The 25,971-nt window shown below is 51.0% G+C and overlaps 12 protein-coding genes across 12 annotated transcripts; 5 read left to right on the top strand and 7 right to left on the bottom strand.

Annotated features, from left to right (window-relative positions):
* Window positions 1-475: 475 nt before the first annotated feature.
* N7462_006886 (putative l-fucose permease) lies at window positions 476-2,414 on the top strand (the record flags this gene model as incomplete). Its single annotated transcript, XM_057078604.1, has 7 exons — window positions 476-610; window positions 679-779; window positions 900-1,117; window positions 1,195-1,539; window positions 1,651-1,881; window positions 1,948-2,153; window positions 2,235-2,414. The coding sequence occupies 7 exons, from the start codon at window positions 476-478 to the stop codon at window positions 2,412-2,414; spliced, it is 1,416 nt and encodes a 471-aa protein (XP_056931274.1).
* Window positions 2,415-3,255: 841 nt separating this feature from the next.
* Window positions 3,256-6,390, bottom strand: N7462_006885 (non-specific serine/threonine protein kinase; the record flags this gene model as incomplete). The annotated part of the gene is made up of 6 exons (XM_057078603.1): window positions 3,256-5,083; window positions 5,128-5,695; window positions 5,783-5,930; window positions 6,009-6,126; window positions 6,187-6,215; window positions 6,340-6,390. 6 exons carry the CDS (start codon window positions 6,388-6,390, stop codon window positions 3,256-3,258), a joined length of 2,742 nt encoding a protein of 913 aa, XP_056931273.1.
* A 2,132-nt stretch (window positions 6,391-8,522) lies between these two features.
* On the bottom strand, window positions 8,523-10,058 carry cdc43 (protein geranylgeranyltransferase type I subunit CDC43; the record flags this gene model as incomplete). The annotated part of the gene is made up of 5 exons (XM_057078602.1): window positions 8,523-8,656; window positions 8,736-8,844; window positions 8,903-9,282; window positions 9,344-9,389; window positions 9,468-10,058. The coding sequence occupies 5 exons, from the start codon at window positions 10,056-10,058 to the stop codon at window positions 8,523-8,525; spliced, it is 1,260 nt and encodes a 419-aa protein (XP_056931272.1).
* Window positions 10,059-10,338: 280 nt separating this feature from the next.
* N7462_006883 (uncharacterized protein) lies at window positions 10,339-11,141 on the top strand (the record flags this gene model as incomplete). Its single annotated transcript, XM_057078601.1, has 3 exons — window positions 10,339-10,476; window positions 10,557-10,979; window positions 11,070-11,141. 3 exons carry the CDS (start codon window positions 10,339-10,341, stop codon window positions 11,139-11,141), a joined length of 633 nt encoding a protein of 210 aa, XP_056931271.1.
* Window positions 11,142-11,395: 254 nt separating this feature from the next.
* Window positions 11,396-12,077, bottom strand: N7462_006882 (CFEM domain-containing protein; the record flags this gene model as incomplete). The annotated part of the gene is made up of 3 exons (XM_057078600.1): window positions 11,396-11,736; window positions 11,799-11,928; window positions 11,991-12,077. 3 exons carry the CDS (start codon window positions 12,075-12,077, stop codon window positions 11,396-11,398), a joined length of 558 nt encoding a protein of 185 aa, XP_056931270.1.
* A 2,047-nt stretch (window positions 12,078-14,124) lies between these two features.
* N7462_006881 (putative MFS transporter) lies at window positions 14,125-16,229 on the top strand (the record flags this gene model as incomplete). The annotated part of the gene is made up of 7 exons (XM_057078599.1): window positions 14,125-14,167; window positions 14,251-14,384; window positions 14,469-14,858; window positions 14,923-15,411; window positions 15,467-15,875; window positions 15,933-16,100; window positions 16,159-16,229. 7 exons carry the CDS (start codon window positions 14,125-14,127, stop codon window positions 16,227-16,229), a joined length of 1,704 nt encoding a protein of 567 aa, XP_056931269.1.
* Window positions 16,230-16,499: 270 nt separating this feature from the next.
* Window positions 16,500-17,807, bottom strand: N7462_006880 (uncharacterized protein; the record flags this gene model as incomplete). Its single annotated transcript, XM_057078598.1, has 1 exon — window positions 16,500-17,807. One exon carries the CDS (start codon window positions 17,805-17,807, stop codon window positions 16,500-16,502), a length of 1,308 nt encoding a protein of 435 aa, XP_056931268.1.
* A 364-nt stretch (window positions 17,808-18,171) lies between these two features.
* N7462_006879 (uncharacterized protein) lies at window positions 18,172-18,957 on the bottom strand (the record flags this gene model as incomplete). The annotated part of the gene is made up of 1 exon (XM_057078597.1): window positions 18,172-18,957. The coding sequence occupies one exon, from the start codon at window positions 18,955-18,957 to the stop codon at window positions 18,172-18,174; it is 786 nt and encodes a 261-aa protein (XP_056931267.1).
* An 814-nt stretch (window positions 18,958-19,771) lies between these two features.
* Window positions 19,772-20,236, bottom strand: N7462_006878 (uncharacterized protein; the record flags this gene model as incomplete). The annotated part of the gene is made up of 1 exon (XM_057078596.1): window positions 19,772-20,236. The coding sequence occupies one exon, from the start codon at window positions 20,234-20,236 to the stop codon at window positions 19,772-19,774; it is 465 nt and encodes a 154-aa protein (XP_056931266.1).
* Window positions 20,237-20,748: 512 nt separating this feature from the next.
* On the top strand, window positions 20,749-21,720 carry N7462_006877 (uncharacterized protein; the record flags this gene model as incomplete). Its single annotated transcript, XM_057078595.1, has 1 exon — window positions 20,749-21,720. One exon carries the CDS (start codon window positions 20,749-20,751, stop codon window positions 21,718-21,720), a length of 972 nt encoding a protein of 323 aa, XP_056931265.1.
* Window positions 21,721-21,990: 270 nt separating this feature from the next.
* Window positions 21,991-23,314, bottom strand: N7462_006876 (uncharacterized protein; the record flags this gene model as incomplete). The annotated part of the gene is made up of 3 exons (XM_057078594.1): window positions 21,991-22,173; window positions 22,221-23,072; window positions 23,123-23,314. 3 exons carry the CDS (start codon window positions 23,312-23,314, stop codon window positions 21,991-21,993), a joined length of 1,227 nt encoding a protein of 408 aa, XP_056931264.1.
* Window positions 23,315-23,666: 352 nt separating this feature from the next.
* On the top strand, window positions 23,667-25,486 carry N7462_006875 (aldehyde dehydrogenase domain-containing protein; the record flags this gene model as incomplete). The annotated part of the gene is made up of 7 exons (XM_057078593.1): window positions 23,667-24,051; window positions 24,105-24,186; window positions 24,252-24,489; window positions 24,547-24,692; window positions 24,748-25,258; window positions 25,317-25,382; window positions 25,442-25,486. The coding sequence occupies 7 exons, from the start codon at window positions 23,667-23,669 to the stop codon at window positions 25,484-25,486; spliced, it is 1,473 nt and encodes a 490-aa protein (XP_056931263.1).
* Between the last annotated feature and the right edge of the window lie 485 nt (window positions 25,487-25,971).

The following is a 25,971-nucleotide window of genomic DNA, read 5'->3' as shown; positions in this document are numbered from 1 at the left end:
TTTTCCCGAGTTCGAACCCCCCAACCTCAACCCCGCATCCTCCTTTCGAACACGGTCGAAAACAGAGTTGCGCGGTGCCGAAACGTACCTCCGCGCGGTCTTGCGCACTGGCAGGTATTGGCCGAGCACGCGGGTCGTTACGCTGGTGCCCAGGCTGGGGAAGAGATCGGCGGGAAGGTCTCCCCGGATTGTGGAGATGCGGAGACCCCATCGAATTAAGGTCGCATTCTGGTGCGACCCTGTCTTTGCAGGTCAGGATGGCGCGCCCTTGCGGTCTGTTTAAATGGCGTTGATCGAGTCTGCTCCGGCGCTGTGTTGGTCTTGTGTCCGAATTCTCTTTTCGTGGTCGGAGGTCCGCTATACTAGACCTTGAGCTTGGACTTACATCGTGGACTGGAGACTAGTTTCCCGATCTCTTTCGCCTCTCGAGTCTTGTCCCAGCTCGCTTGTCCTCTTGGACTGCCCCCTCGTGGAAATGGGCTTCAAGGCCTTTTTCAAGAATCGCTCCGGTCTGCGCGTCGATAACCGCAAGACAACCTCCGCGGCGACCCTAACTCTACGCCAGAGTTTGTGGCCGCTCAGTCTCGTCACAATCCTTTTCTTCCTATGGGTATGGAGTTGCCCTAACCTAATTTATGCTTGACAAGCTGACCTCGGTTGCTCAATGCACCCGGTTAGGGCTTCGCATACGGCCTCCTCGATACCCTGAACAAGCATTTCCAGAATACCCTGCACATTGACCGCACGCGCTCTGCCGGTCTCCAAGCCGCATACTTCGGGTATGTTTTGATTTCCCGTCCGGGTTCTGTGGCTGGCTGCAGCCACCCGCGAATATCTATCTGGTCGTGGCTCAGGTTCCCGTCGCAAGGCTGATGTATTTTTGTTTCTTCGTGCCACAGCGCATACCCCCTCGCCTCGCTGGGTTACGCAAACTGGATCCTGCGCAATTTCGGCTACAAGACCGTGTTCATCTTCGGGCTGACGCTATACGGTATCGGCGCGCTGTGTATGTGGCCGGCGGGTTTGCACCAGTCTTTCGGCGGCTTCTGCGGCGCAACGTTCGTTATTGGCTCTGGCTTGGGCTCGCTCGAGACTGCGGCGAATCCGTATTTGACTGGTACGTCTCCTGGTTGGGGTGGCGCATTCTTCTCACCTGAGGACTGAGTCATAGCTTTGGATGCTAACAGGTGTTAGTCTGCGGCCCACCCCGTTACTCTGAGATCCGGATCAACTTCGCGCAGTCGTTCAATGCCATTGGCACCGTCGTCGGCCCCGTGCTGGGCTCGTATGCCTTCTTCACGGAGACATCGGACAATGTCACCGCCCTACAGCGTGTTCAATGGGTCTACCTCGCCATTGGCATCTTCGTCTTCTGCCTGGCGGCAGTGTTCTTCGTCTCGAATATCCCCGAGGTCACAGACGAGGACATGGCGTTCCAGGTAGCCGAGACGCATATCGATGAGCAGGATAAGCCTTTCTGGAAGCAGTGGAAGCTGTTCCATGCCACCTTGGCCCAGTTCACATATACCGGCGCCCAGGGTATGTCATCCATCTACTAAGAGATTCTTATCTTTTGCTTCCCCATACACCCCTTCTTCCCGGCGCGCCTGCTTTCCTAGCAAAATTGTCATGCTAAGCGAGATTTTCCAGTCGCCATCGCTGGGTACTTCATCAACTACGCCGTCGACACCTGGCCTGGCACCGACAGCGCCAAGGGTGCGAAGCTTCTTGCCGGTGCGCAGGGCGCCTTCGCCGTCGGCCGTTTCCTCGGCTCCGGCATGATGAAGTATACCAAAGCCCGCTACGTCTTCGGCGTGTATCTTTCCTGCTGTGTGGCCTTTCTGGCCGCCTCCATCACCCAGCGGAACCAAACTGGCATTGGTAAGTTGACCTGCGTCTCCAGGAGCGCGCGCGCGCTTTGAGCGTCTGACTGACTCCGCCGTCTAGCAATGCTGTTCATGACCCTGTTCTTTGAATCCGTTTGTTTCCCAACCATCGTCGCTTTGGGCATCCGTGGCCTCGGCCGCCATTATAAGCGTGGCTCGGGATTCATTGTTGGCGGCGTGTGTGGCGGTGCCGTTGTACCCCCGATTCTGGGCCATGTTGCTGATATGAAAAATAATACGGGCTTTGCGATGATCGTGCCGACTATGGTATGTTATTGATTATTTCTTTTGATGCTTGGCTTGGGCTGTGTGGCTTTTTGGACTTCTGGTTTCTGATACTATAACTAGTTCATGGTCGTTGCTTGGACGTACGCCGTCGCGGTCAACTTCGTTCCCTCATACAAGGAGACGGTGGACAAGGTTGGAGAGAGTACTGTGGGGCTGCAGAATCAGAATGCCAAGGACGAGGAGACTGCTGTTGAAAATATGGCGGGCAAGGACGGTGAGGCGGTCCATTTGGAGCGGTAGAGTGAGTAGTTAGTAGCTTTATGTTATGGTGTTAGGATTGTTGGCATTTTCAGGCTTATTTCGATAGCTTAACGCTGGGATAGAACCATACTGGCAATTTTTATCAATGGCACCATAGAGACCCGAGTAGAGACAGAGGTCTGTAAGTTAGTAGTGTTTCTTCTAAATAGCGATGGTATCAAGATCAAGGGACATTGCCTTTCTTTGTGGAAATTCAACGACCCAAGTTGTACAGGGACTGAAGGTAACTCAAAGAGCACGTTTTATATTGTATTTTGTGCTCAGCGCACTGGATCAGGGCAGAATGTCATTATGCAGGCAAGAAGATGCCGATGGTCAAAAAGACGCAGCGTTCTATAGAGAAGCAATATGGGCAATATGGGCCAGTAAATAAGAAAATGAAGGAGACATCTGAGAATCACGGGCTGGTGAGGAAAGACAGGAAGTTAATCATAGGAAATCTCGATAGAGAGAAAATCGCGTTTTGAAGCGGGAGAGCAGGGAAAGGGTAGTTGAGCAGGATGAAGGAAATGAGAGAGAGCGAGAGTATACAGCAAAGACGTTTTGTAGTCACAGCCATCGTAGACGGTGTCGACTGGAGACTGCCTGGAAATGCTAGTAGGCATAGGGGAAAGGAAGCAAGGAAATGAGGTGCAAAGGAACACATGCTGTGGATGGATCGCGAACACACGAGTGGGGTATAAAAAACAACAGTCAGTCAAGAATAGGAGCAGTTCTATCGTCTAACAGATTGCGAGAATGGGAATCGTGGGGGAAGTTGCAAGAACGCCCGCGTCATAATGCAAAAGCAAGATTTTTTTTTTCTTTTCTTTCTTTTTTTTCAAGAAGTAGCGGGAATGGTTTCCACGTCGCCAGTCACTTCTGAGGTCTTCTTCAAAGTGGCATTATCACAATTATCAGTCATTGTCGACTCTTTGGTCACCGTGGCGAGAGCTATCGCCGCTTCGGGTGGTGGAGATTGTAAGGAAGATGATCGCGGAGGCCTCGGAGAACTGTCAGTGTCCAGCTCAGGGGCAGGGTCGAGTGCTTTGCCGCTCGACACAGGAGAACCAGCATCCGTGGCCTGGATAGCGGGCTCCTGAGCTACATCCTCCTTGTGTTGTTCACTTTCAATGGCGTGAATAGTCTCGGCGTCTTCTTCCAGATCATCAAACTCGTCAACCTCTTCAATCTCTTCCTCAAAGTTCTCGTCATCTTCCTCTTCTTCAATAATTTGGCTCTTTCGTGCGGCAGGTCGTCCCTGAACGGCATTTGGCTCACCGCTATTTCCAGCTTGTCCAGGGACTGGCGAATGAACCACACCGCCAGAGACGAGCAGATTCGAAGTATGGATCATAGGACCTTTGAACGCTGATCGCTTTCGACGAGCAAACACCAGGCTCGAAGACGGTGAATAGAGGAAAGGAGATGGGGCTGTTTCATTGAACGACTGCATCGGGCCAGTTATATCCCCCGTGTCCCTGTGTGTCCCGCTGGAGCCACGTACAAGTCGAATATTGCTGGGAAAGCGAGCGGAGGGGCCTGGAGTGGTGGGCAGAACTTTGATAGAGGAGTGAGGAGATTTCGAGATTCTGGCTGTTGGTGTTGAAACAGTGTCAATGCTATTGGAGGAGATTGAGGATGCCTTGGAATGGGCGCGAGTGTGATGGATGCTGCGAATGGACGAAACGGACGAGGATGTTGACTTGCGGCCACGCAAGCCCGCTGATGAGCGCCGGTATGAACCACGAGGCGTGATGGGTGACGGGGAGAGTGAGTTTCGGTTGCTGGAATGCCCGGTGTTTAATGGGCGAGGCTGGCGAGGATAGGAATGCCGATTTTGACGGTAAGAGGCACTACTAGGGGCCAGACTACTTGCATTGGAGATCCGCTTGACTTGAGTGGGTGTCATCACCTCTCCAGGAGTATTGCCTACAGGAGATGGTAAGGCGGCAGATTTCTTCCCACTTTCCTGGCTTTTTGCCGGGCTGAATTTCTCTGCCAGGAATTTGCGCGAACTAGTTGACTTCGCATTAGGGGACTTGGCTCTCTTGGCAGATTCAACAAACCAATGTTTCAACGACGCAAGTTGGCTCATGATCGGGTTATGCCGTCGATTGGTGCGGCGACGCCAGATACTATGATGCTGTGCAAGCTCTGGCTGGGACGCACTAACATGCAGCATGCTTGGCCTTGATCGTCGCCTATCTTTGGGAGGTGGAACCGGGCGTCGGCGAACCGAAGCCGAGGCTGAGGTATTCGAGCGTACAGACCGGGCATCCTTATCTTTATCAATCGGTAGGGGTGAAGTGCTCAATTCAGATGCCTGCCCAGGAAGTGGCTCTGGGAGTGCAGGGAGCTCGGGAACTGCAAGCTGCGATGGCAGGCTTCGTCTGTCACGGCGGCCACGATCCTGCAGTTGAGCGCCAGAGGTCGTTTGGCCTTCTTCATCCACCTCAACCAATGCTGAGGATAATTTCTCCAATCGACTGCTGGCAGCACTCAGCCGGCGGAGATTTTTGGCCTCGACTTCCCTCTCCCGGCGTTTCCGCTCGCGCTTCTGCTCTTTGCGTTGCTCTTTTTCGATTAACAGTGCCCACCATCCAGCCAAGGGATCACATCGTTGAGCTAGAACATTCTCAATGACTTCATCAATGTTGACCCCAGCGCTTTTCATGCGCTGCAGGGTTGTCTTCTCGAGGGGGTGGTGAACGGTGAAGGTCCGGGGATCTTAAGAATCGCTAGTTGATCCGGAGCATGCTCGGAGAGGAATGGATGAGCAAGAATTTCGTCCAGGCTAGGCCGAATCAATGGCCGTTTGGACAGAAGGAGGTTGATCAGAGCTTTGGCATCATCCGGAAATTTTTCGTTATAGATGGGCTCCTCTGAAAGGATTCGCGTTTTGGTGACTTGGTCATCGTCGTCATCGTAGGGAAGCTCGCCCGCCAGCAGCGCATAGAGAATGATACCTAGGCTCCATACATCGACCTTTTCGCCGGCATACTTCTCTCCTTTCAACATTTCCGGGGCGCTATAGCAGATTGTCCCGCAAAAGGTTTGCAGGTAGCTGGCCTTGCCTTCATACTCGCGGGTAAACCCAAAGTCGCAGAGCTTGACATTCTCATTTTTGTCCAACAGTATGTTCTCAAGCTTGAGGTCTCGATGCACACATGACTTGCTGTGCACGTAGGCGACCGCGCCCACCAGCTGAGTGAAGATTCGTTTCACTTTCTCGACGGGGAGAGGGCCATGTCGGAGGAGGTAATTGTACAGCTCGTCACCTGGAGAACCGACGGTGTCAGTCCATGTTCTATTCTCGTGCCCTGCTTGATTTTGCGACACGCTCTTCTACCGCGTTGGCCACCTACCAGGACAGTATTCTAACACCAGCCATACCAAACTCTCCGTCACGACGACTTCATACAGTCGCGCAATATGGGGATGGAGAAACTGGCGATGATGGTGGATTTCGCGCGCGAGATTCGTATCCTCTTTGCTCGATGACTTCAGAACCACCTAACAAAGGGCGTATCAGCATTGATCCCATGATGTACATCTCTCCCACGGCACGTTTCCAGCGCGCATTTCACCTACCTTTGAACCATTGGTGAGTTTGTGCGATGCGAGATAGACTTTTCCGAAGGAGCCTTTCCCAATTAAGCGCCCAAGGGTGTAATTTCCCACGCTCCGGAGGTCCTTCGACGAAAACTCCCTACGGGAGGGGGCGCGTTAGTGGCGGTATGCCGGAGATGAGGCACAAGCGGGAGCTTACTCGAGGAGTTCATTGTAGGAATTGGCAAGCTGTCATCATATGTGGCCGGAAGAGACGGCGTTTCAGTCAGTCTACACGTCCGATTTTTGGGTACCGATGGATTGGGAAGGGCGTCATGGCGCTCCAGCCAGTCCGCAGACTCCAGTGACGCACCTTTTCCTTTTGTTTCTGGCTTTGCACCCCCGCTCTCGTCCGGGGCGGCATGTGTTATGATCGATCTCCGGGATTGCCGTCCACCGCGGAGATCTCTGCGCGTATCAGGAAGGGAAGATATTGGGAGGAGGTTGCGCGGTCTTGCCATTCAAAGGGACGCGGAAGGGGGTGGGCCGGGAAGTTGGATCAATCTAGCGGAGGATACAAAATTGTTGGAGAGATGTCCAGCCGTCGGGCGTCGAAGAGGTCGAGAGGTTGGGAGGTCGAGAGTAGAGAAGGAAGGGTGGCAGAGGAATGTGTGCGGGATTCAAGATTCCAGAGGTCCAGAGTTCCAAAGGTGCAAAAGGTCCCAAGACGTCAACGGGAACGTGGACCGGGTGGAGTTGGGTGGAACGTTCTCCTGGGCCGTTAAGACACATTAGAAGAACTTAATAATACTACTACTAACTGCGTAATGTATTTCACTAGTGGCTTGAACCCGGTTTGCATAATTACTCAGCCCCAGCAATCTATTTCGCCAGCTAATTACTCGTCGTAGCTGCTCATCTCCGGAGTGCCAAAGGTGCCCCGGGGGCTTGGAATCAGGGAAAGGCCTGGTCCCGCGTTGCAATAATAGCATCCCAACCCTGTAACATTTCCACGCCGGCAGCTCTCAGGCCGTAATGGAGTAGATTGTGGACACACGCTAGGCTGTACTTTGCCAATGATCATGCCTGGAATATATTGGCCCCTTTTGTTTGTTCATGAGAGCATCTTGACCTTTCAGTGAAATAGCGTCATGAGAGATGATAGACTAGGACGAGAGACTGAATCTCAATGTTTGGGATCAAGGCCAGATGTCCTGGCAATACACGAAATGAAGCAAATACTTAGGCAACACTATTGTGGTGCGCACGTACGGTAGTTATATACAATATTTTTGCGGCCGCCCTGAAGCGCCCACACAGTAGAAAGGAGGTTTTCCGGTCTCGCTCTTTTATCTGATTTGTGACGACGTCTTATACTTATTTTTATTTCCCCAATCATCAAAGAAGGGGCGGTGGCGCAGTGGTAGTAGCGTAAGATTGCAACGTTCTGAAAACTACATTTCTCTTGTAATTATCAGATAAGTCACTATCTTAAGGTCGCCGGTTCGATCCCGGCCCGTCCCTCACTTTTTTTCATCCACATTCATTTTTATAATGAAAACATCTACCACTATATTTATATATACAAACCGCATACATTCGAACCTGCCAAGCTTCACAGAAGGGGGCGGTAGCTCAGTTGGTAGTCAGCGTAAGATTGCAATGAAACCTGTATATTACAGGCTATGTACTATCTTAAGGTCGCCGGTTCGAGCCCGGCCCGTCCCTCATTTTTTTCCCCTTTTTTTGCTTACGTGTGTATATTATCATCATTATGGTAAGTGAATCAATTTGTAGATAATATAATATTAAATATATATTCATAGGCTATTAGCATCTAAAGTCCTCGGCATCTTTTTACAAGGTTCAGCGGCCGCGCTTGCAAGTCCTCCTTTTTTGTCATGGGAGAGATATATATATGTATGTCAACAATAAAAATCCAGTAGAGTAAGTATCTCAATAGGACCATACAAGTGCATCTGTCAGAATTACCAACTAGAACATGAACCAAATACGGATCCCACTAGAAAGATGCTAGCTCTGACAGTATAAATAGACAAAATCCCCGAGAGTTCTAGTATAGCTCTAGATCCTCGACTCACCGTACATGATTCGCTTATCAATCCCCTGAGAGGATACAATGACCATCTAGTGCCGAGGAGGGCATTCATGGTAAGGATCATACTTGTAGGGTAGGGGCTTGTTAATTACGCAAGGAGGAAGATGAATGAAGCATGAGTAATCAATATTGAATCCCGAAGAGAGTGAGTTCAGATGAATGGGATTCTCTTCTTCGCTACGAACAATAAGATCGATGATAATCAACGACAGACAGAGAGGAGAAACTCCTGTGATTACCGGTTTCCCACGGCACGAGTACATCTCGGATCCGAAGCAATCTCAAATATTACCTTGAATATCGGTTGTCCTATAACAGAAACAAGGGATTGATTGCACGCTTGATATCTACTATGTATCTCAGCACTCCAATGAATGATAGTATGTATATATAAATGTCTATATACGCTTGAACGGGATTGCAAAGAGAAGAACTCGCTACCGATGCCACGGCAACGCTTGAAGATGCTGAACGGTGCGCTCCGTGGTGACCAACGCGGGATCAACGCGAGCCAGTCCTTCCTCCCCCTGGAACGCCAATGATACCATACCAAAATATGAATGGAGCAGATCTGAACCAAAAATAACGGAGTCAGTAAATACAAATAGATCAATAGAGGGATTCGCCACAGGCACGTCATATCGCCTTACCGGGGGGATCGCCGACCGCCTTTCCAAAGCCACCAACAAGATGTTGCGTCTTCTCCAAAAGATACCGTCGATTGCGCACATCGTCGATCACCGAATATCGATCCAGCATCTGTATTTGCTGTGAGCTGACGTGCTTGACGATATAGTCCGTGAACAACATGACTTACCATCAAGGTTGCGCCGTTCCAGAACGAATAACAGGTGTCGGCCAATTTGTTACATCGCCCATTAAATCCAGCGCACGCGATCATCTCGCCTGAGATTGGTGTCATATTTGACAGCTCGGAGACAAGCTTTTCCACAGATTCTGTCTGGGTCTCTGTCCCAGCCTCGACCTTAGGGATGCGCTGCTCCTCTTCTTCTTCGCCCCCATCGTCTTCGGTTTCATCCTCCTCGCCAAGTAGCTGGTGTGTCTGCCGGGATGCCAACCAGCCCAACAGCGTCTCAAACTTCCTCGACCCGGGAGCTAGCAGCGGAACCGGTGGGATGTCTTCTGATGCCCGACGCAGAAACTCTAGAGATCCAACTGCGCAATATGTGTGGCCACCTGAGTCGGTTAGTGAGGAAGATCATTCGCAGCAGGGAGCAAGATCAGTCGGGACACGAACTATGGGACTCGCGGAACGGAGATTCGGCCATGCCACCATCATAGCTCTAATGGATTACAAAAAAAGTCAACACTATCTATGTACCTCAATTCCAAGAGATAGTCATAATTCATGGAAGGCGTACCTGGCAGTCTTCGATAAATGAGATGAACTTCGGCACGTCAATGTCGGGCACGTCCTCGACGCCCTGGCCATTCTTGCCTCTGAGAATATACCGTATGCCAGACGCGCAACAGCAGTAACGTAGATCACTGTCACCCTCAATCTTCCCCTCCGGACCGAGCACCTCCCCAAAGCTTCCGTCGTCGCGTTGCATTTTCGGGAGCCACTGGAGGCATTCCCTTCGCTTCACCCGGGAGAGATCGTCTCCGAGGATGAGTAGATTGACCAGCGCAAAGAATGTAGCTGGTACATTGGCCGGATCCCAAGCTTCATTCTCAGCCGTGCGCTTGTCCTCGCCGAAATTGGTGCCAGAAAACCCACGGAATCCACCGGAGGGGACCTGGCAATGGTAAAGCCAGTCGATGTACCCTTGTCGCTCCTCGGGGGTTATTTTGCTTTGGAGAACGCCGAGAACATCTAGCGCAGAGATAGTGAGATATGCAAGGAGCATGCGATTGGAATCATTCGAGATATAGGCCGAAGGGAGGAAGGTCTTGAGGCATCGCAGATAATATTTAACATGGCGCTCGGTGTTGAAGCGGGGCTCGGCCATCGTGCCCACGGTGGAAGGGACGTCAAAGGGGGAGGGGGCAGTAGGATCAGAGGAGTGATTGACCTGCAATCTGAATTAATATGATCGAGTCAGAGCCCCCGCGCGTCGTGTTATCAGACTTGCGATTCAAGGTTGATGGCGGGAATCTCAACCGGAGAAGCGTCGAGTTCCCCACATGTTTTTGCCGTTAACGCCGCGACTTCGGCTGCCTCCCATTCAAAGGCCACTTTTTCTCTCCGTCAACCCTCAGGACCACAAATCACCTCCCCAAACCCTCAACATGGTCCTTATCTCCTCCAAAACCCTGATCCAGGCACATGCCGTGTTCCTGGTCGTGATTGCCGGGTACCTGCTCAAGAACCCGGAGTACATCACCGACTCCGACCTGGTGTTTATGATGGGCGAGGCCATGAAGATCGTATGAGCCCTCTCAACCCCATCTGTTCTCAACTGCCCGGGGGTAATCAATTGGCCTCTACAGAGCTAACTGCAACCTAGGACTTCCCTACCACATCAAGCCCGGTTCAATCCCCCTTCGTCTTCTGCGCCATTCCCCTGTTCGGTGAAGCGCTCATCGACCTGATTCTGCTTCTCACCCTCCCTTATCGCGAAGCTCTGGACGAAGCCCTGCCTTATATTCGGCCTCTCCGCAATGGAAATCTTCCCGCGGAGGACCTCCAGGTTCTTGCAAAACTCCCGGAGTACATCACCAGCTCGCTGATCTTGTACTGGAACGTCTGGATCGGCGTTGCCGCGTGTCGTTTCTTTCTGCACGGCGGCATCGCGTTCTTCATCTACCAGAGCAGGGCTGAAAACATGTTATCCTCATACACCGCGACCATTGCTTCCGCCGGTCTGGACATCCTGAAGAACCGTGTCGTCTTCACCTTTACCTTTATTGAGATGATGGTGTGGTTCTGGGTGAGTTGGACCCCTTTTGTGGACGGATCCGGGGAATTTTTGCGACGTGTGGATCGGCTGAGATGCTAATTTTCTTCTCTCTTTTTACAGGTCTTCTTTACCTGTCGCGAGGAACGACAGGAGAGATTGACTAAGCTTTTGGAGGATGCCCGCGAGCACTAAATATACTTTCTCGGGTTCTTTCACGCAGCTGCAAAGGGTGTAAGATTAAGATAAATTATGTGGGTTCCATTTGCTTAAAAAATATCATGATTATTGCATAGACCAGGTCGATAGCCCTTTCAAGACTCCTTTCCTCACAACAGCTCCATGGGATTGTCCTCCAAGTCCTTCCGGAGAACCCAGGACTTCCCCATTAACAGTCATATTCGAGTTGTCTTCGTAACAATACCGAGTGGTACATGTCTTTGGCAGCTTTAAAGGAAGACAGCGAAAGCAGCAGCAGCTCCGGCGGCAGCCATCAGAGACGAGTCCTTGGTCTGTCCCAAAATTGCAGCGCCGGTAGTGGCAGCGGCCGACGAGGCAGCAGCGGACGAGGATCCTGTCTCAGTAGCCGAGGCAGCAGACGTAGTGGCTGAGCCGGTCAGGGTGGTCTCCGAAGCATTGGTGGCAGTGGTGGTCTTGCTCTCAGTCTTGGAGCTGGTCTTGGAGCTGGTCTCGGTGCCGGTGGAGCTGGCAGTGCTGGAGCAGGCGACGGTGGTGGGCAGGTTGGTCACACCTCCACTAGCACAGATGCTCTTGGCGACCTTGAGGGTAGCTGGAAAGAGGAGTCAGCGATTTGCGCATCAACATATCAAGACTTGTGATAGTATCACGTACTCTCCTGGTCAGCCGTGGAGCAGGCGGTCGCCACACAGCAGGTAATGTCGCTCAGGAAGGACGAATCAGAGCAGATACACTCGACATCGATGCCGCACTTGGCGGGGATTGCATCGGTGGCGCAACTTGTCTATAGCATCTCGTTAGACACAGACTCTGCAAAGTTTAGGGCAATGGCGGGTATTGACGGACCGCGCAGCTGGGCAGATCATCGAGGCTCAGGGCAATTGCTGTCGCAAACAGGGCCGTGGCAGCAAGGGTAATCTGAGTGAGCTTCATGGTGTTTTGAGGGAGTTGTTAGAGCTGAGAGCTGAGAGATGTGAGAGCGTGTGAGGGGGAGGAGAAAGTTGAAGTTGGAGGTGCAGGAGAGGAAAATGCAAGTGCAAGGAAAAAAAAAAAAAAACCACCCAGGTTCGTACCACGCTACTTTATTCCCTTAGAAAGTTCTTCTAAAGGCTGCAGCTGAACGCGGTCCGGCCTAGGGGGCTGTCAAAGCCAGGCCTCTACTTCGCGGGACTTGTATATACCGCCTGGAGCCACTATTGGCCGCTGTGCAACCATGGGGCTTAGACCCCCGGTGACTGGTCATTTAGCTGCCAACAAGGGTCCTCCACTCCTGAGCCTTTACGTGAAGCCCTGTTCCCCGCATCTTGTCAACCTTGTTTTTGATTGATGATGTACGGGATCAACAGTGATTCCAGGTGGTGATCCCACCCTCATGTATTTTGTACTTTTTCCTCCTGGAGTACCTGATCCTACACCATTTGTCCGAAGATGTGTACAGAGTACTGCGTATCTTCGTTCTCTAGGGAGATTCGGTTCTGTAGAGATCCCAGCCGCACATCACGTTTAGCGCCAACTTCCATGGGGCCGACCCTCAATGGGTTGAGGCTAGGTAGGGGCTGTGGCATTAAGTCTCCACTATTCCGATGGAATTAGCAGCAGGGCGTCATCATTTTAGGGGCGGAATACTTCTGAGCTCTAACATTCTAAGCTATATTAAGCTATATTGGAGGGCTATTAGAGGTTCGGGAAGATCTTGCTACCGACAAAACGGATATCTTTCAAGGAATGGTAGACACTTATTGGCTTTGGAAGACTATGTGCTTGCCGACATCTTTTGGTAGACGTGGATCCAACCCTATCTCAAAGGGTCTATCTATATATAGGCAGACTACGGGTTTGGGGAGCTCAGATGAAACAGCTAGTCACAATTAGTCGCTATAGAAGGCTTTGCCGGAACTATCGGATAGCTAATCGATCATGATCAAGTACGCAAAGCCTCATTTGCGAGAACATCACCTAAATATAACTAGACTCTGATGATCGATTTGGTTGCCCAATTAATAATGACACGCCCTGGATGTGGTAAAGGCACAGCCATCCACAGCTCCTATTTGCGCTCGGGACCCCCCGTAGCTCCACAGTGGGGCCATTCGGTTCTAGATAATTGGGTTTGGGCTTGGGTTTGGGGGCAGAGGGGAGATTGAGAGATGTTGGATTCGAATATTTCAGGCAGAGAGTGCGAGAATCTTCACAGCTCATGATAGCGTTACCGACCCTGGAAAGGATTACGCGGGCGTTAGATGTTCAGAGGAAAAAATGGATCAGCCATGCAGGGGAATTCACTTGCAGCTGTAGATGTGATAGCTCGGCACAAGTTTCCCAGCGCAGATAATGGACAGAAAGTTTCGAGTTCGAGGACGTGTTCCCCAGGAGAACCTTATTTGCAAATGACTTTCGTCCATTCACCTTCATCCGGACGAGACTCGCAGAGGACCGGAGTATAACAAGGAGTCTGGGTATTGCATCCCGGGCCGGACAAGAAATTCGGGGTAGTCTGCAGCACGATCATCTTGTTCCACCAATCCTCGTCGCAAATTGCCATTCCCGGGTAAACCAATCGCATCGAGGGGAATAGGGAGGAGGTCGGCTGGAACACCACATAGCCCCGTTCCGTTGTGTTTGAGCCTGGTCGGTCCGACCAGGGCTTAGTTTTTGGGGGCTGTTGGGGTGCCTGCGGGGCCCGGTCAACTTGGTCCTTTAGCAAATATCCACTTTGGGTCACCTTGTACAAGGTATTGCGATCTGTCCGTGTTTTTCTTTCGCGCCGACTGAAGGAGAATATCGCGAAGTGCCGGGTGGGATGCTCGAGCGGGGCGTTGCTTTTCTGAAGTTTCGTCACCTGAGCTGCCAGCGAGCAATGCCCACTGAACCTCCTGAGTGCTTGCACCTCGTCTGGTCTTTGCTTCTTGTTGACCCTCTTTCGACGGCTTGAGTTTGAACGAAGCACCATCCCAGAGCGCATTGCTCAGCAACCACAGTCATGGGCTTGGGAGTGTTAGAAACGAAGCAGGTGGATGTCCCAGGTAGGTTTGATCCAATTTGATCAAGAGGCTCGGTGGTCGAGAGCTGCAGAGCTAATGAACTGAACGCATTTGAACCGCCCCAGGAACCTCGAACATCTACGAGCAGGATAATGCGAGCGAAACCACCCCAGATACTTCCCACCTGAAACATGACTGGACGACCAAGGAACCGACAATCCTGGTCCCGCAGCCCAGTGACGATCCCAACGATCCGTTGGTAGGCGCAATACTCCCAGTCCTCCCCATTCACAGACCATCAACAGTCTCAGAATTACGAACTGACGATGGTTGACTACAATAGAATTGGCCGCTATGGAGACGCGATCTGATTCTCGGCATTCTGTCCTTCGTGACTGTTCTCTGCACCACATTGACCTCAATCATGGCCGCCAATACAGTTAAAATTGCATCGGTTCAGTCCATCACCTTTGTAGAAGCCGCCCTCCTGACGGGCTACCATCTGTGTGGTGTCGGCGTGGCTGGCATTCTCATCGTACCCACCGCTCGAGTCTGGGGCAAGCGCCATCTGTTTCTCCTGGGGCATGTTTTGATGATTGTCAGCTGTGCCTGGGCTGGAGCCACTGGCACCAATCATAAAAGTCTTTTGTGGGCTCGGATTTTCCAGGGAGTTGCGCTGGCTCCATTCGAAGGCTTGGTGAATGCATGCGTCGGTGATCTTTACTTTGTCCATGTAGGTTTCGAAGGACACCGTTCAGGCCTGAATTTTCATTCTGGGGCTAATTTGCGGATTGTAGGAACGAGGGAAAAGAATGGCGGTCTCGAATGTGGCTCTGTTCGGTGCGGCTTTCCTGACTCCAGTCATTGTAGGCAAAATGACTGTCACGATGGGTTGGGAATGGTCTTTCAATTTTGTCGCCATCTTTCTCGCTGCTTCCTTGCCACTAATGATCTTCTTCGTGCCTGAAACGGCATTCCGACGCCCCGACTACTTGAACACAGATTTCAAGCACAAGACCCAGCGTGGCCAGTCTACCGAGTCTGAATTACCTCTGGGCAGTGATGCGGTGCATGATGAATCCAAAGCCTTTGTTCCAGACTCTGAAAATGGCGGTGGCAGTAATTTAAATGGTACTTCCCGGACAGAGATATCCGCCACACCGATTCCAGAGAAGGATTCATTCCTCCGATCAATTCGTCCGTTTACTGGGCGGAAGACAGATGAGAAGTTCTGGAAGCTGTTCCTACGTCCTTTCCCTCTGTTTTTGCACCCTGGTATTCTCTGGGTAGGCCATTAATCCCTCCGTGGTTCATAGACTCAGAACTAACTACAAATGACAGGCTTGTTTGATTCAGGGCGTTGTTATTGGCTGGGCAGTCCTCATCGGCGTCATCATAGCCTTGGTCTTTGAAGGTCCACCCCTCTGGTTTCACGAGGATCAGACAGGATATCTTTATACCGGTGCCTTCGTCGGCTCGTTGATTGGCCTTGTTTTATCCGGTCTCTTGACAGATTTTCTGACCAAAATCATGGTCAAGCTGAACCGCGGCAAATATGAGCCCGAATTCCGAATTTTGCTGGTTATATTTCAGCTCATTTTTGCCTGTATGGGCCTCTATGGATTCGGATGGACGGCAAGTGAACCAACAAAGTATCGATGGCTGTTACCAGATGTGTTCTTTGCGTTCTTGATCATCGGCATGGTCATGGGTGCTGTCGCTGCCTCGCTTTACATTGTTGATGCCCATCGTACGAGATCCCATCTGAACCCCACTGCTTCGGGAAGCAAAGCTAACTTCATGACAGGGGAAATTGCCATCGAGGCCTTTACTTGTCTGCTGATCTTCAAGAATATGTTCAGTTTTGTGTTGACCTTTTATGCCTATGACTGGATGGCCTATGGTGGTGTGAAACACACCATGATCGTCCTCGGCAGCATTCAGGTCGGCATCTGCTGTTTGAGTATTCCCATGTGTAAGTCTACGGTGAAAAGAAAATTGAACTATCCGACATTTCTGACCTTACACGGTAGATATCTTTGGCAAATGGAACCGCGCCTTTTTTGCACGACATGATATCCTCGAAATGCTGCGTCTCTGGTAATTGAGCTTCTGCGAACGTATCTTTTTAGGAACGATCCGGGGGAGGGGGAGAATCAGTCTTGCCACACTATGAAGTCTGGATTCTTTTAATATGTATGATTTAATCACGATAATGAGCTATAGAGTATTGTTATATCTAGTTGATATCAAGTGCATTATGTACCGCAGATCGTGGTAGCCTCTGCTTTGGTAGATCATTTCATGTAAGAACGTGGTCAAGTCTTTCGACCGCCCTCGAAAAGACAAAGGAGGATGCACACTGTACAGAAGATTACCCTTTGTTTTTCATCACTACCTGGCCCGTATGTTCTTTCTCGACTGGATATTTGGACAAACTCTCATACCACTGGATGGTGGATCCAATCATGAAGGCCCAGGATCCCCAGAATGTAGCTAATACAGCCTCATATTCCACCCCGGATGCGCTGGTGGCGGGTCCCAGGGCTCCGCAGAGGGTGAAGCCAATGCCCCCGATCAAATTCCACGCTCCAATGTGCCAGCCGAGCACACCAAATGCTGGTCGATACCACTTGGTCTGGGTTTCGAGTGTAAACAATAACCCGCTGATAATGAACCCAGTGCCGCCGACGATCTGCGGGACCCAGTAGACGCCATTGGTGACGCGCTGGCTCATATGGTCGATGATCCCCGGCAGACCCGTGAGCCCGGCTATCCAAAAGATCGACGCTGCGAAGAACTGGATCAATGAGGCGAGGAACCCGAGTTCGTGGAGGTAGTGTGTGCGCAGCTCAGTCCAGGACGGGATCCAGCGAAACGATTTGCCGTCTGGAGAGGACGTTACATAGCCCGCACTACCTACTTGGGATAGGCTGTGCCCGAGATGAGGCCGGCCCGCCCCTACGAGATTCCGCTTGTTACTGTGGTGGTGTTGGCACTCGTCCTTGTTCGGCTTCACCTCAGCCACGGCGGACTCCGACGCATTCGCCTCGGTCTTTTGCAATTCGGTCTCTAGTGCCCAGCCAAAGCAGCCTGTTTGGTTGGCATTGACTGCTTCCAGGAGGAGTAGCACACTCCCGATCTCGAAGACCGTGGCGCCGATGAATCCGCTCACGCCCCCGCCCACCAGCGACTCGCCGGGGAAATTGGTGCTTGGGTCTTCTAGCGGTAGCCACACAAAGAAGGCGTTGATAATCCAGATCGCCGATCCCAGCGTGAACGTCACCGCAACTAGGTATGAGACATCCCAGTAGGGCACGCACGTCGCCATTCGCACGATTCCCCGCGCCGCAGCGCTGAAGGTGGATGTCGGCGGCGGGGCCGTGTACCCTGTCTCCTGTGCCGGCACCGAGTAATCGACGCGGAGCGCATGTCGCCCCTTGCGGTTGTCACGCGAACGCCAGAGGTGCTCGACATGCTTGGGAGCCGCTGCGACAGGTGCTGGTGACTGGTCCGGCGTCTCCTCAGGGGTCTGTCCCAGGGTTGCGGGAGTGGGCGCGAAGCGCGCCTGGGTTGGATTGAGGAAGGGCAAGGGCCCAGAAACATGACTGCGGCGCAACTCTAGGCCTAGATGGTTCTGGAGAGGCTCCCGACCTGGTCGGAAGTGCGCGTTGCGGCGCATGCTGGGTGTGAAGCCAAGAGGTGGTATACTGGTATACTATATGCGTGATCGAGGCCAAGCTTTCCGGTGCCGCGTTTTGCGTGTCCTGCACGGACTCGATGACGTGCACAGACCGTGATAGTTCTAAAATTGCTTTGTTTTGGCACGTACGCGATTCCATTGTGCAATCCGCAATTTCAGCGATGGTATATACAGGTAAGCCAGGTTTCCACTGAGATTTGAGCTCCATATGGACATTACTTGATAAGACCGTCGGGACCAAATTGGAATGACCCTTAAGGGTTCTCAGCTCCGCGCCGGTCTGGCTTGATGTTTATCTTTTGCTTGCCGAGAGCTTCTCTTAGTTTATGAAAGGCCAAAACGGCTACGGCTCTCCCGATGCGATGGGCTGCGGCGGTTCAGTCTCCAGGTCGCCTGAGCCCTCTACGGCACTGCGTGTCGGAGATTGAAGTTCCGCTCCACACGTACCCATCCCAAGACTAGTAGGCTTCAAAACGGAGCCATCATGAAGTTCCTCCACCTGCGTGACATCTTCAACAAACGCAGCACCGTACTCTCTCATCAATTGTATCTTCTCCTCCATATTCATCGCAAAACTGATTCTCCCAAAACCTTCTGGCAGTTGACTGTCATTCTCATATCTCAACACCCACACCCCCACACCATCCATCGGCCACCCAAATACCACCACCTTTTCTTGTTCTTGGGTCTTCTCAAAGCCTAGCTGCGCCATCATCCAAGTCATCTTACTCGGCCACCATGTCGCCCCAGTCCGTCGCAGAAGATTACAGAACTTGTCTTCCTCGTCGGCACTAGGTGAGCGCTGTGACTCATGAGAGCGGGGAAGCGATAGGAAAAGCAGGTCAAGATAATCAGCCTCTTTGATGAGAACCCCGCCAGTGGAGGGGTAGCCGTAGATCATACATCCTTTGCCGCCGAAATCAGTCCGTTGAGTCGTCGATGGAGGAGGGTCTGGGCGGCATGAGATTTCTTGTGAGTCATCGTAAATTACTGTTCGTCGGTGAAAAAAATTGTTGTTAATGGCGATGGGAAGGAAGCGGCCAGTCGATAGATAGTTGGATGTGATGGCGACAATGGCAACGAGTACAAATAAGAGAAGACCAATCTTGGATATTATGTGACTTGACATCATAAGCTCATGAGCGCGCTCGCAAGGGTCGTGCAGATGACCGCTGTCATCTGTAGAAAGGAATTGGGAGAAGCTCCCTTCAACTAATTAGGCAGAAAGCTTGGCATAAGCAAGTCTTAGGCTGCCGAGGTATTGGATTGCTACGGCCTATCGACCTATAGCGTGTCCCGTACCTCTCGTACCTCCCGCTTCGTGTAGTGACCAAAAAGAGTCACTAAAGCTTGCTGGATATCAGTTACGTACAGATCACCAAGAATGAAACATAAAAAAAGCTACCCCCAAAATATCCCGGTTCTCTCCAGAGGGGATTCGAACCCGGGCTGTCGACTTCACCGGCGCTATGTATCTGGTACGTACTCCGAATAGCTTCATCTGGGCCCGAGGACCATGCCGGGTACCCAGCGTGAGCCAACCTGCAAGTCACCACGATGAACAACTATAAGCAAAATGCATAAAAAAATTAGCCCCACAACCCAGGACTTGAACCTCGGAATGTACAGCAGGCAGGCTCCTCAACAGACGCCGTCCCCTCTAAAGATCGGCCCCAAGGTGCCAGAGACCCAGCGGTGCTGGCGAACCAGCCACGCAACAGACTTTAGTGCCCACCACCCAAATCGCCACACCAAAACGTCACGAGATCCCACTGGGGCACAGGGGGTCATTTGGTGTTAAGCATATACGTGTTTGTGTTTCTTATAGCAGCTTTATGACATGTTTAGGAAGGTATGATATCCACCTCATGGTCCCTCTCTATTCGGTTATGCTCCAGGAACCAGAGGTATGTGTTATTCTACCACAAAAAAGAACCGATCCATCAATCGAATCCATTCATTCGAGGAACTTGAGAGGGCATTCCCCATGTCACGACCTTTCTCAGCACGGCCTGAAAGTGCCGTAGATCCTGCTCGGCAACGTTGAATTCCACGAGGAGGTGTCGGTCGATGTGGAGGCTGGTGGCCGCCGAGGGTGAGAAGTCAAACGTGCCCTGGGTGCCCGAGAAGGAGACTTGCTCCAGTCCTCCATACACCGTCTCGCCGGTTCCCAAGGTGATGCAATAGCTATCGGAAAAGTAATCGGCGGATTGGGGGTTCCCCGTCCACGGTTCCTCTGCGAATAGGTCTCGCTGGAACATCATCGCGAAGCCCCAACCATCCGACTTCTCGGAAAAAGCGGCCTCGAGCACTTGATTATCCTCATCCGCTGAACCAGCCGTGATCTGGGCTGTGATGTTCATCGTGGCGGTACCGTATCCGAGCGCGAGGGCTTCGGTCTTGGCCATCCTTGTGAGAGCTGCGAAGTCCCCACTGAGCGATACCTTGTCAAGGATGGGGGCCCGGGCTCGGCTTGATGGGAAAGATTGGAAGTGGTGTGGTTGAGAACTGAGCAAGTTCAGAAGTTCAAGCTCGTGCTATGGGTGACATAATCACCTCCGTGCTTGCCCTTCTTGAACTTCCAATTCCTGCTGTCATTACGAGATGATATACAGAAGAGGATGCTCCACCAAGCCGAATGGGATGGGTATCTCGTGTATTCCGGTCAATCACAACGTCCCAGATGGACTTTAATGGGTCCCTCAAATGGAGCTGTCGATCAAAGCTCGTATCCGGGACAGACGCATACTCCATACATCATTCTTGATTTTGCACAGAATTTTAAGACGCGCAAGGCTCCTACAATCTGATGGAGACGGACGCGTTTTATCTTTCTGGCAGTCACGATTGAAACTTGTGAGGGTCTCTGCAAACGGCCTGGCCCAGCTCGTCTACTCTGTCCAGCCCTTACCATCAAATCATGAAACCTGCGATCGCAAGCTGTCGAGATGGGGAATTGCACGTCTACCAGATCCCTAACATCCTCGATCAGCCAGTACCAGTCACAGTTTACCCAATTGAAGCTGACGAGGAGGTATTGAGTCAGGCAGCCGCCCCTGATCTCATCCGGATAGTCTATTCAACCCGCAACAAGATGAGGTGCCTCGGCCAGGATGGTGGCCTGCTGTGGTGCTACGATATCTCGCCACACACGACCGAGCGCTTACCCCGGACTGAGTGCATCTTCTCCCTTGACGGGCTCTTTGTGTGGCTGTATCGGCCTGATGCAATGACAAGCCGTGGACCCGACCGGTTGGTCGTCCTGCGCGCCGATACCGGCGAGGTTGTTGCCCAAGTCGAGCTCGACACTGTCGGGCAGGGAGGCCTCCTTGTTCCACATTCCGATGGGCGCCATGTCATGTTTGATGTAGGTGAGGGCCAGGACGGGGTGCGCCTGTTCTGTGCGGCCCTCGCTGATAGCGGCATCAACCTGTATTCTTATCCGTGGGATGATCGGGCTCTGATTGATATTGCGTCGGATGGTCAGTTATTTATGACCGTCGACCACGGGCGGTACGATGTTGCTTTTCACGCCTTTCCCAGTGGCGAAGTGGTTCGGAAGTTATCTGTCACAGCTCTCGGCTCTGGAAATTATGATGATGACGACGACGGCGACGATGACGAAGATGATCCTCCGTTAATAGACTGGAGCGGTGGCTTTCTCAATTCCGATATTGCGGTAGTCGTGATTACGGGCGAGCTGGACGATAAAGAGTGGCATCATTATTATGAGGTCGATTTGCGGACGGGGAAGCCACTCGGTCGCTTTGATGCACACGTTCGCGAGGGAGACAACTTCATACCTCTCGGGGACGGCACTTGGATTGTCTCCGGTCTGAATGGCCATCCACAGCGGAAGTCAAGAACATCTCCTTTGGATACATGTATATAGTAAAATAGCGAAGCAATACCTGTATAGAATCCAAGTAAAGCCTTGGGGCGTAGAGAATAATATAATACAAGAGAATCCGGATAGAAGGAGGGTGGATATAAGAGTAAGCCTGGACTGCCAAATAGTTTGGTAGAATCCTTCATCTCGGACTCGATTTACCTCACACATATCAAGTCCATCATGCTAGCCACTCCCATAGTGCAATAGTAAGCAGAAGAGAAAAAAACGTTGTTGGCTCTCACCATAGCATCTCGGCAGACCCCTTACTTCCTAAAGAGTCAAGATTACCTTGCGAGCCTGGTGCTTTTCAAAAATCTCATAGCCCATGGCCGCGTCTTTCAGCGGCGTGCGATGTGTTATAAAGTCGGTGAACTTATCCTGATTGTCTACGAAGACCTTGAGCGCCTCCCCAAAAACCGGTCGTACAGCGGCTCTTCCCATATTGATACTATACTAAGAGTCAGTCTTCAATCTACTCCGATAAAATATCAGGGAAAAACAGACTCGAGATTCTTGGAATAGGCCTCAAATCCCGTGTAAGGTAGTTCGGATTGGTGAAAACCAATGGATGAAACAATACCACATGGTCTCACCAGATCGATGGCCAGCCGCATCGCGGATTGATTTCCGACGCTTTCAATGATAGCATCAGCCCCACGACCTCCGGTAGCAGCTCTGACAATTTCAGGGATATCATCGGTTCCCAACTGCAAGGGCAAGGCTCCCATCCTCTGCGCTTGAGCCAGCCGTTCATCAACCGAGTCAACGGCATAAACCGTGCCTGCGCCAAGCACTTTGGCTGTCAGAATGGCACATATCCCAACAGGTCCACACCCAAGACATATAACAACTGCTTGGTCGAGAGTGATCTTCTTGAAAGCGGGTCGAAGTGCGGACGGCGCATGCAAGGTGCCTCCCATGATGGACTCTGCCGTGTCAGTGTTTCGCATCAGCTTTGTGATGGCTTTCATGGCCCCATAATAACCTGTCGGGAAGATATCGCACATGATAACCATCATTTCCTCGGGAACTTCCTCGATAAGGAACTCGAGAGTGCTGTCGGCGAAAGGTACTCGGACATACTCGGCCTGTCCTCCGTCAAGTGCCATGCTTCCGAAAGACGGACCGTTGACACATCTATTTGTATGGCCATGTTCGCAGAACCAACAATTCATGCTGATTGTGCCAAGGTTAGCCATTTGAATGTAGCGCGTGAGTGAGATCAACAAATCCAAGACCTCTAAATCGAGTGCATACCACATAGGAGAGAAGATAGACATGACCTTCTGACCGACCTTGAACCGCGAGATCGCCGATCCAACGTTCTCGACTGTCCCAATGAATTCGTGTCCCTAGCCTCTCAATCAGAAATGCTAGTGAGTTGATATTCCGGATTTCTTACCATTATATGCCCAGTGGTAGTCTTTTGGTGGCCACGATACATGTGTAAATCACTCCCACATATTCCTGCGACATGTACTTTCAAAATCGCGTCGGTTTCATCAATGATTTGAGGCTTGGGTTTCTCCTTCACGACAATATTGAAGGGACCCTCATAGACCACCGCTTGCATAGTCTCTGTCTCGTTACTCATGTTTGCAAGTATATCAACCGGACTAGATACCATAAGGAGCCTAAATAAAACAAAGTAGGTAGTTGCATAAGATTCAGTGGCCCTTCAGTGGAGATGCAGGGAATCCGTCGATTGCTTTCAAGTCACCATGGGTGATGAAAACCCGCCACGAAATCCGACCGATGACTAGACATCGGACGCATGAGATGCGGGGGTTTCGGTCAAAATCTCCATCTCGAGGGGGGCCAATATCCGAGGTAGCCAAGAGAACAAGGATGAGGGGGTAGCTCTAGAAAAATGGGGAATCCTAATCTCATCCATAATCGTATTGCGCTCAGTCTACGTCCATAGAATCTATTTCAGCTCTTCAATTATGGTTTCTCCAGTCTATTCCATTCCCACGGCAGCCGAGCTGACCAAACTGTATATCAACGGCGAATATGTGGATGCACAGTCCGGGAAAACCTATACGCTGTATAATCCAGCTGACGACTCGGTGGTTTCCGAGTGTATTCCAATCGCAGACCAGAACGATGTGGATAGGGCTGTCACTGCAGCCGAAGAGGCTTTCTATGGACCATGGAGCAAGTTCACGGCCAGTGAACGATCTGCTTGTTTAAGAAAGCTCGCAGATCTACTTGATGAAGATGACCGCCTGGTCAAAATTTTGACCCTTGACGCACAGAGCACAGGTAACCCGGTGTCGATTATTCCCACCCGTGAAAAAACTTACATCATGAATCATCTTCTGTACTACGGTAGGTGTACAAAGTCCTCGTGTTAAGAAAAGGAAAGATCTGATTATGTACAGCGGGATGGACCGACAAGCTGCGAGGCGACTACTTCCCCGACGATGATGGATTTGTGAAGCTTGTTCGTCACGAGCCAATTGGGTACAAATTATCTCCATTTATGTCCGCAAGGCACACTAGGCTGCTCAGGATACTGATATATTCAGGGTGTGTGCTGGAATAAATCCGTTCAATGCGCCCGTGGCCACTCTCATGATGAAGGCTGCGCCGTGTCTGGCAACCGGCAACACGCTGATCCTCAAACCGTCCGAACTGAGCCCGTTAGGCTCCCTAGCTATCGCGCCTCTTTTTGCGGCAGCCGGGTTTCCTAAGGGTGTTTTTCAAGTTCTCACTGGTGCAGGAGAGACTGGTGCAATGCTATCAAGTCATATGAGAATCCGAAAGGTGCCGCTTGTTTGGCCTCCTGTTAAAATGATTGATGCTGATTTTGAAGTTACATAGATAAGTTTCACGGGCAGTGTCGCCACTGGGAAGAAGATTCAGGTTGCTGCTGCTCAAAGTAATCTAAAACGCGTTACACTAGAGCTTGGTGGTAAAAGTCCGGCTCTGGTATTCGAAGATGCGGACTTGAACAATGCGCTTACTTGGTGAGTTGCTTTGTTTTATGCATGAGTTTAAGAGGCTTGCTTTTAACTTCCAAAGGACTATAAATGCCATACTCGCCCGATCTGGTCAGGTGTGTGTTGCAGCAACAAGAGTCTACGTTCAAAAGTCCATAGCAGAAGACTTCATTGAGAAGTATAAAGAGCGTATGCGAACGGCAGTGGAAAAGCTCGGCGATCCTCTAGACAAAGCTACCATCATGGGGCCCTTGGTTGATAAAAGGGCACTTGACCGTGTCACTAAAATGATTGAAAGAGGCAAGACTGAGGCAGAGCTAGTCGTTGGTGGTGTTCGTCATGGATACCAGGGCTGTTTTATTGAACCTACTGTCTTTCTGAATCCCCAGAAAGATGCCCAAATATATACGGATGAGATATTTGGACCGGTGGCCGTGGTCAAGACCTTTGAGACAGAGGAGGAAGTGCTGAAAATGGCGAACGATACCGAATACGGTCTAATGTCTGGTGTTTTCACGAAAGATGTCAATCGGGCATTGAGAGTTTCATCCAAATTGGAATCTGGCGTCGTTGGCGTGAATTGTGTCAGCTATGTGAGTATTTCTTTGTGTTGCTACCCTCCATCGCTATTCGGTTCTAATTTCCGAGAAGATGAATGTCCAGGTTCCCTTTGGGGGAAAGAAGGCATCCGGGCTAGGGAGAGAGTATGGTGAATATGTGAGACATGACCATCTCAAATCCTCGCTTTTCAGGCTTTTTCTGACCAAAATCATTAGGCCTTGCGAGCGTTTACTGAGCCAAAAACAGTTCTCATCAAGTAGGTCACATAATCTTCGTTGTTTCTTTCAACTTCAGCTAATACCTAGGAAAGCATGAACCTGTGAGGTTTAACGTCTGCTGACTTCAGAACCTGTCAACAAGGGCGGCATATGTTGGAAGAGATAACCAGATGTAGTCATATGAATTGACCAACATAAATATTGAATAAATACTGTGTAGCTACTTCAATGGGATCTATACTCGTTTGCCCCCGTATAGTAGCTTGTAGAATACTCTGCTAGTCAACGATTCTAACCATCAGATATATGATTTTGATTATCATTGTCGCCGGAGGAGGACTAGTCTCACTACCAAACACCTTTTACAACGTACTCGTCCTATAGAGATAATGCCCCCAGATATTCAGTTCCGAACCGAGAGATCAATGAATGGAACATGTGGGTTGCTACTAATTATTATTGATCGAGTTACTACCCTGGATCCATGCTTAGGCGCAAGTTTCGGGGTTGACCAACAGCACTGCAAA

Source organism: Penicillium macrosclerotiorum, assembly GCF_028827735.1.
Source record: "Penicillium macrosclerotiorum strain IBT 26536 chromosome Unknown utg000007l_segment0_segment0, whole genome shotgun sequence".
Lineage (NCBI taxonomy): Eukaryota > Fungi > Ascomycota > Eurotiomycetes > Eurotiales > Aspergillaceae > Penicillium > Penicillium macrosclerotiorum.
The sequence above is the reverse complement of the archived record's forward strand: the minus strand, read 5'-3'. Positions and strand labels throughout refer to the sequence as shown.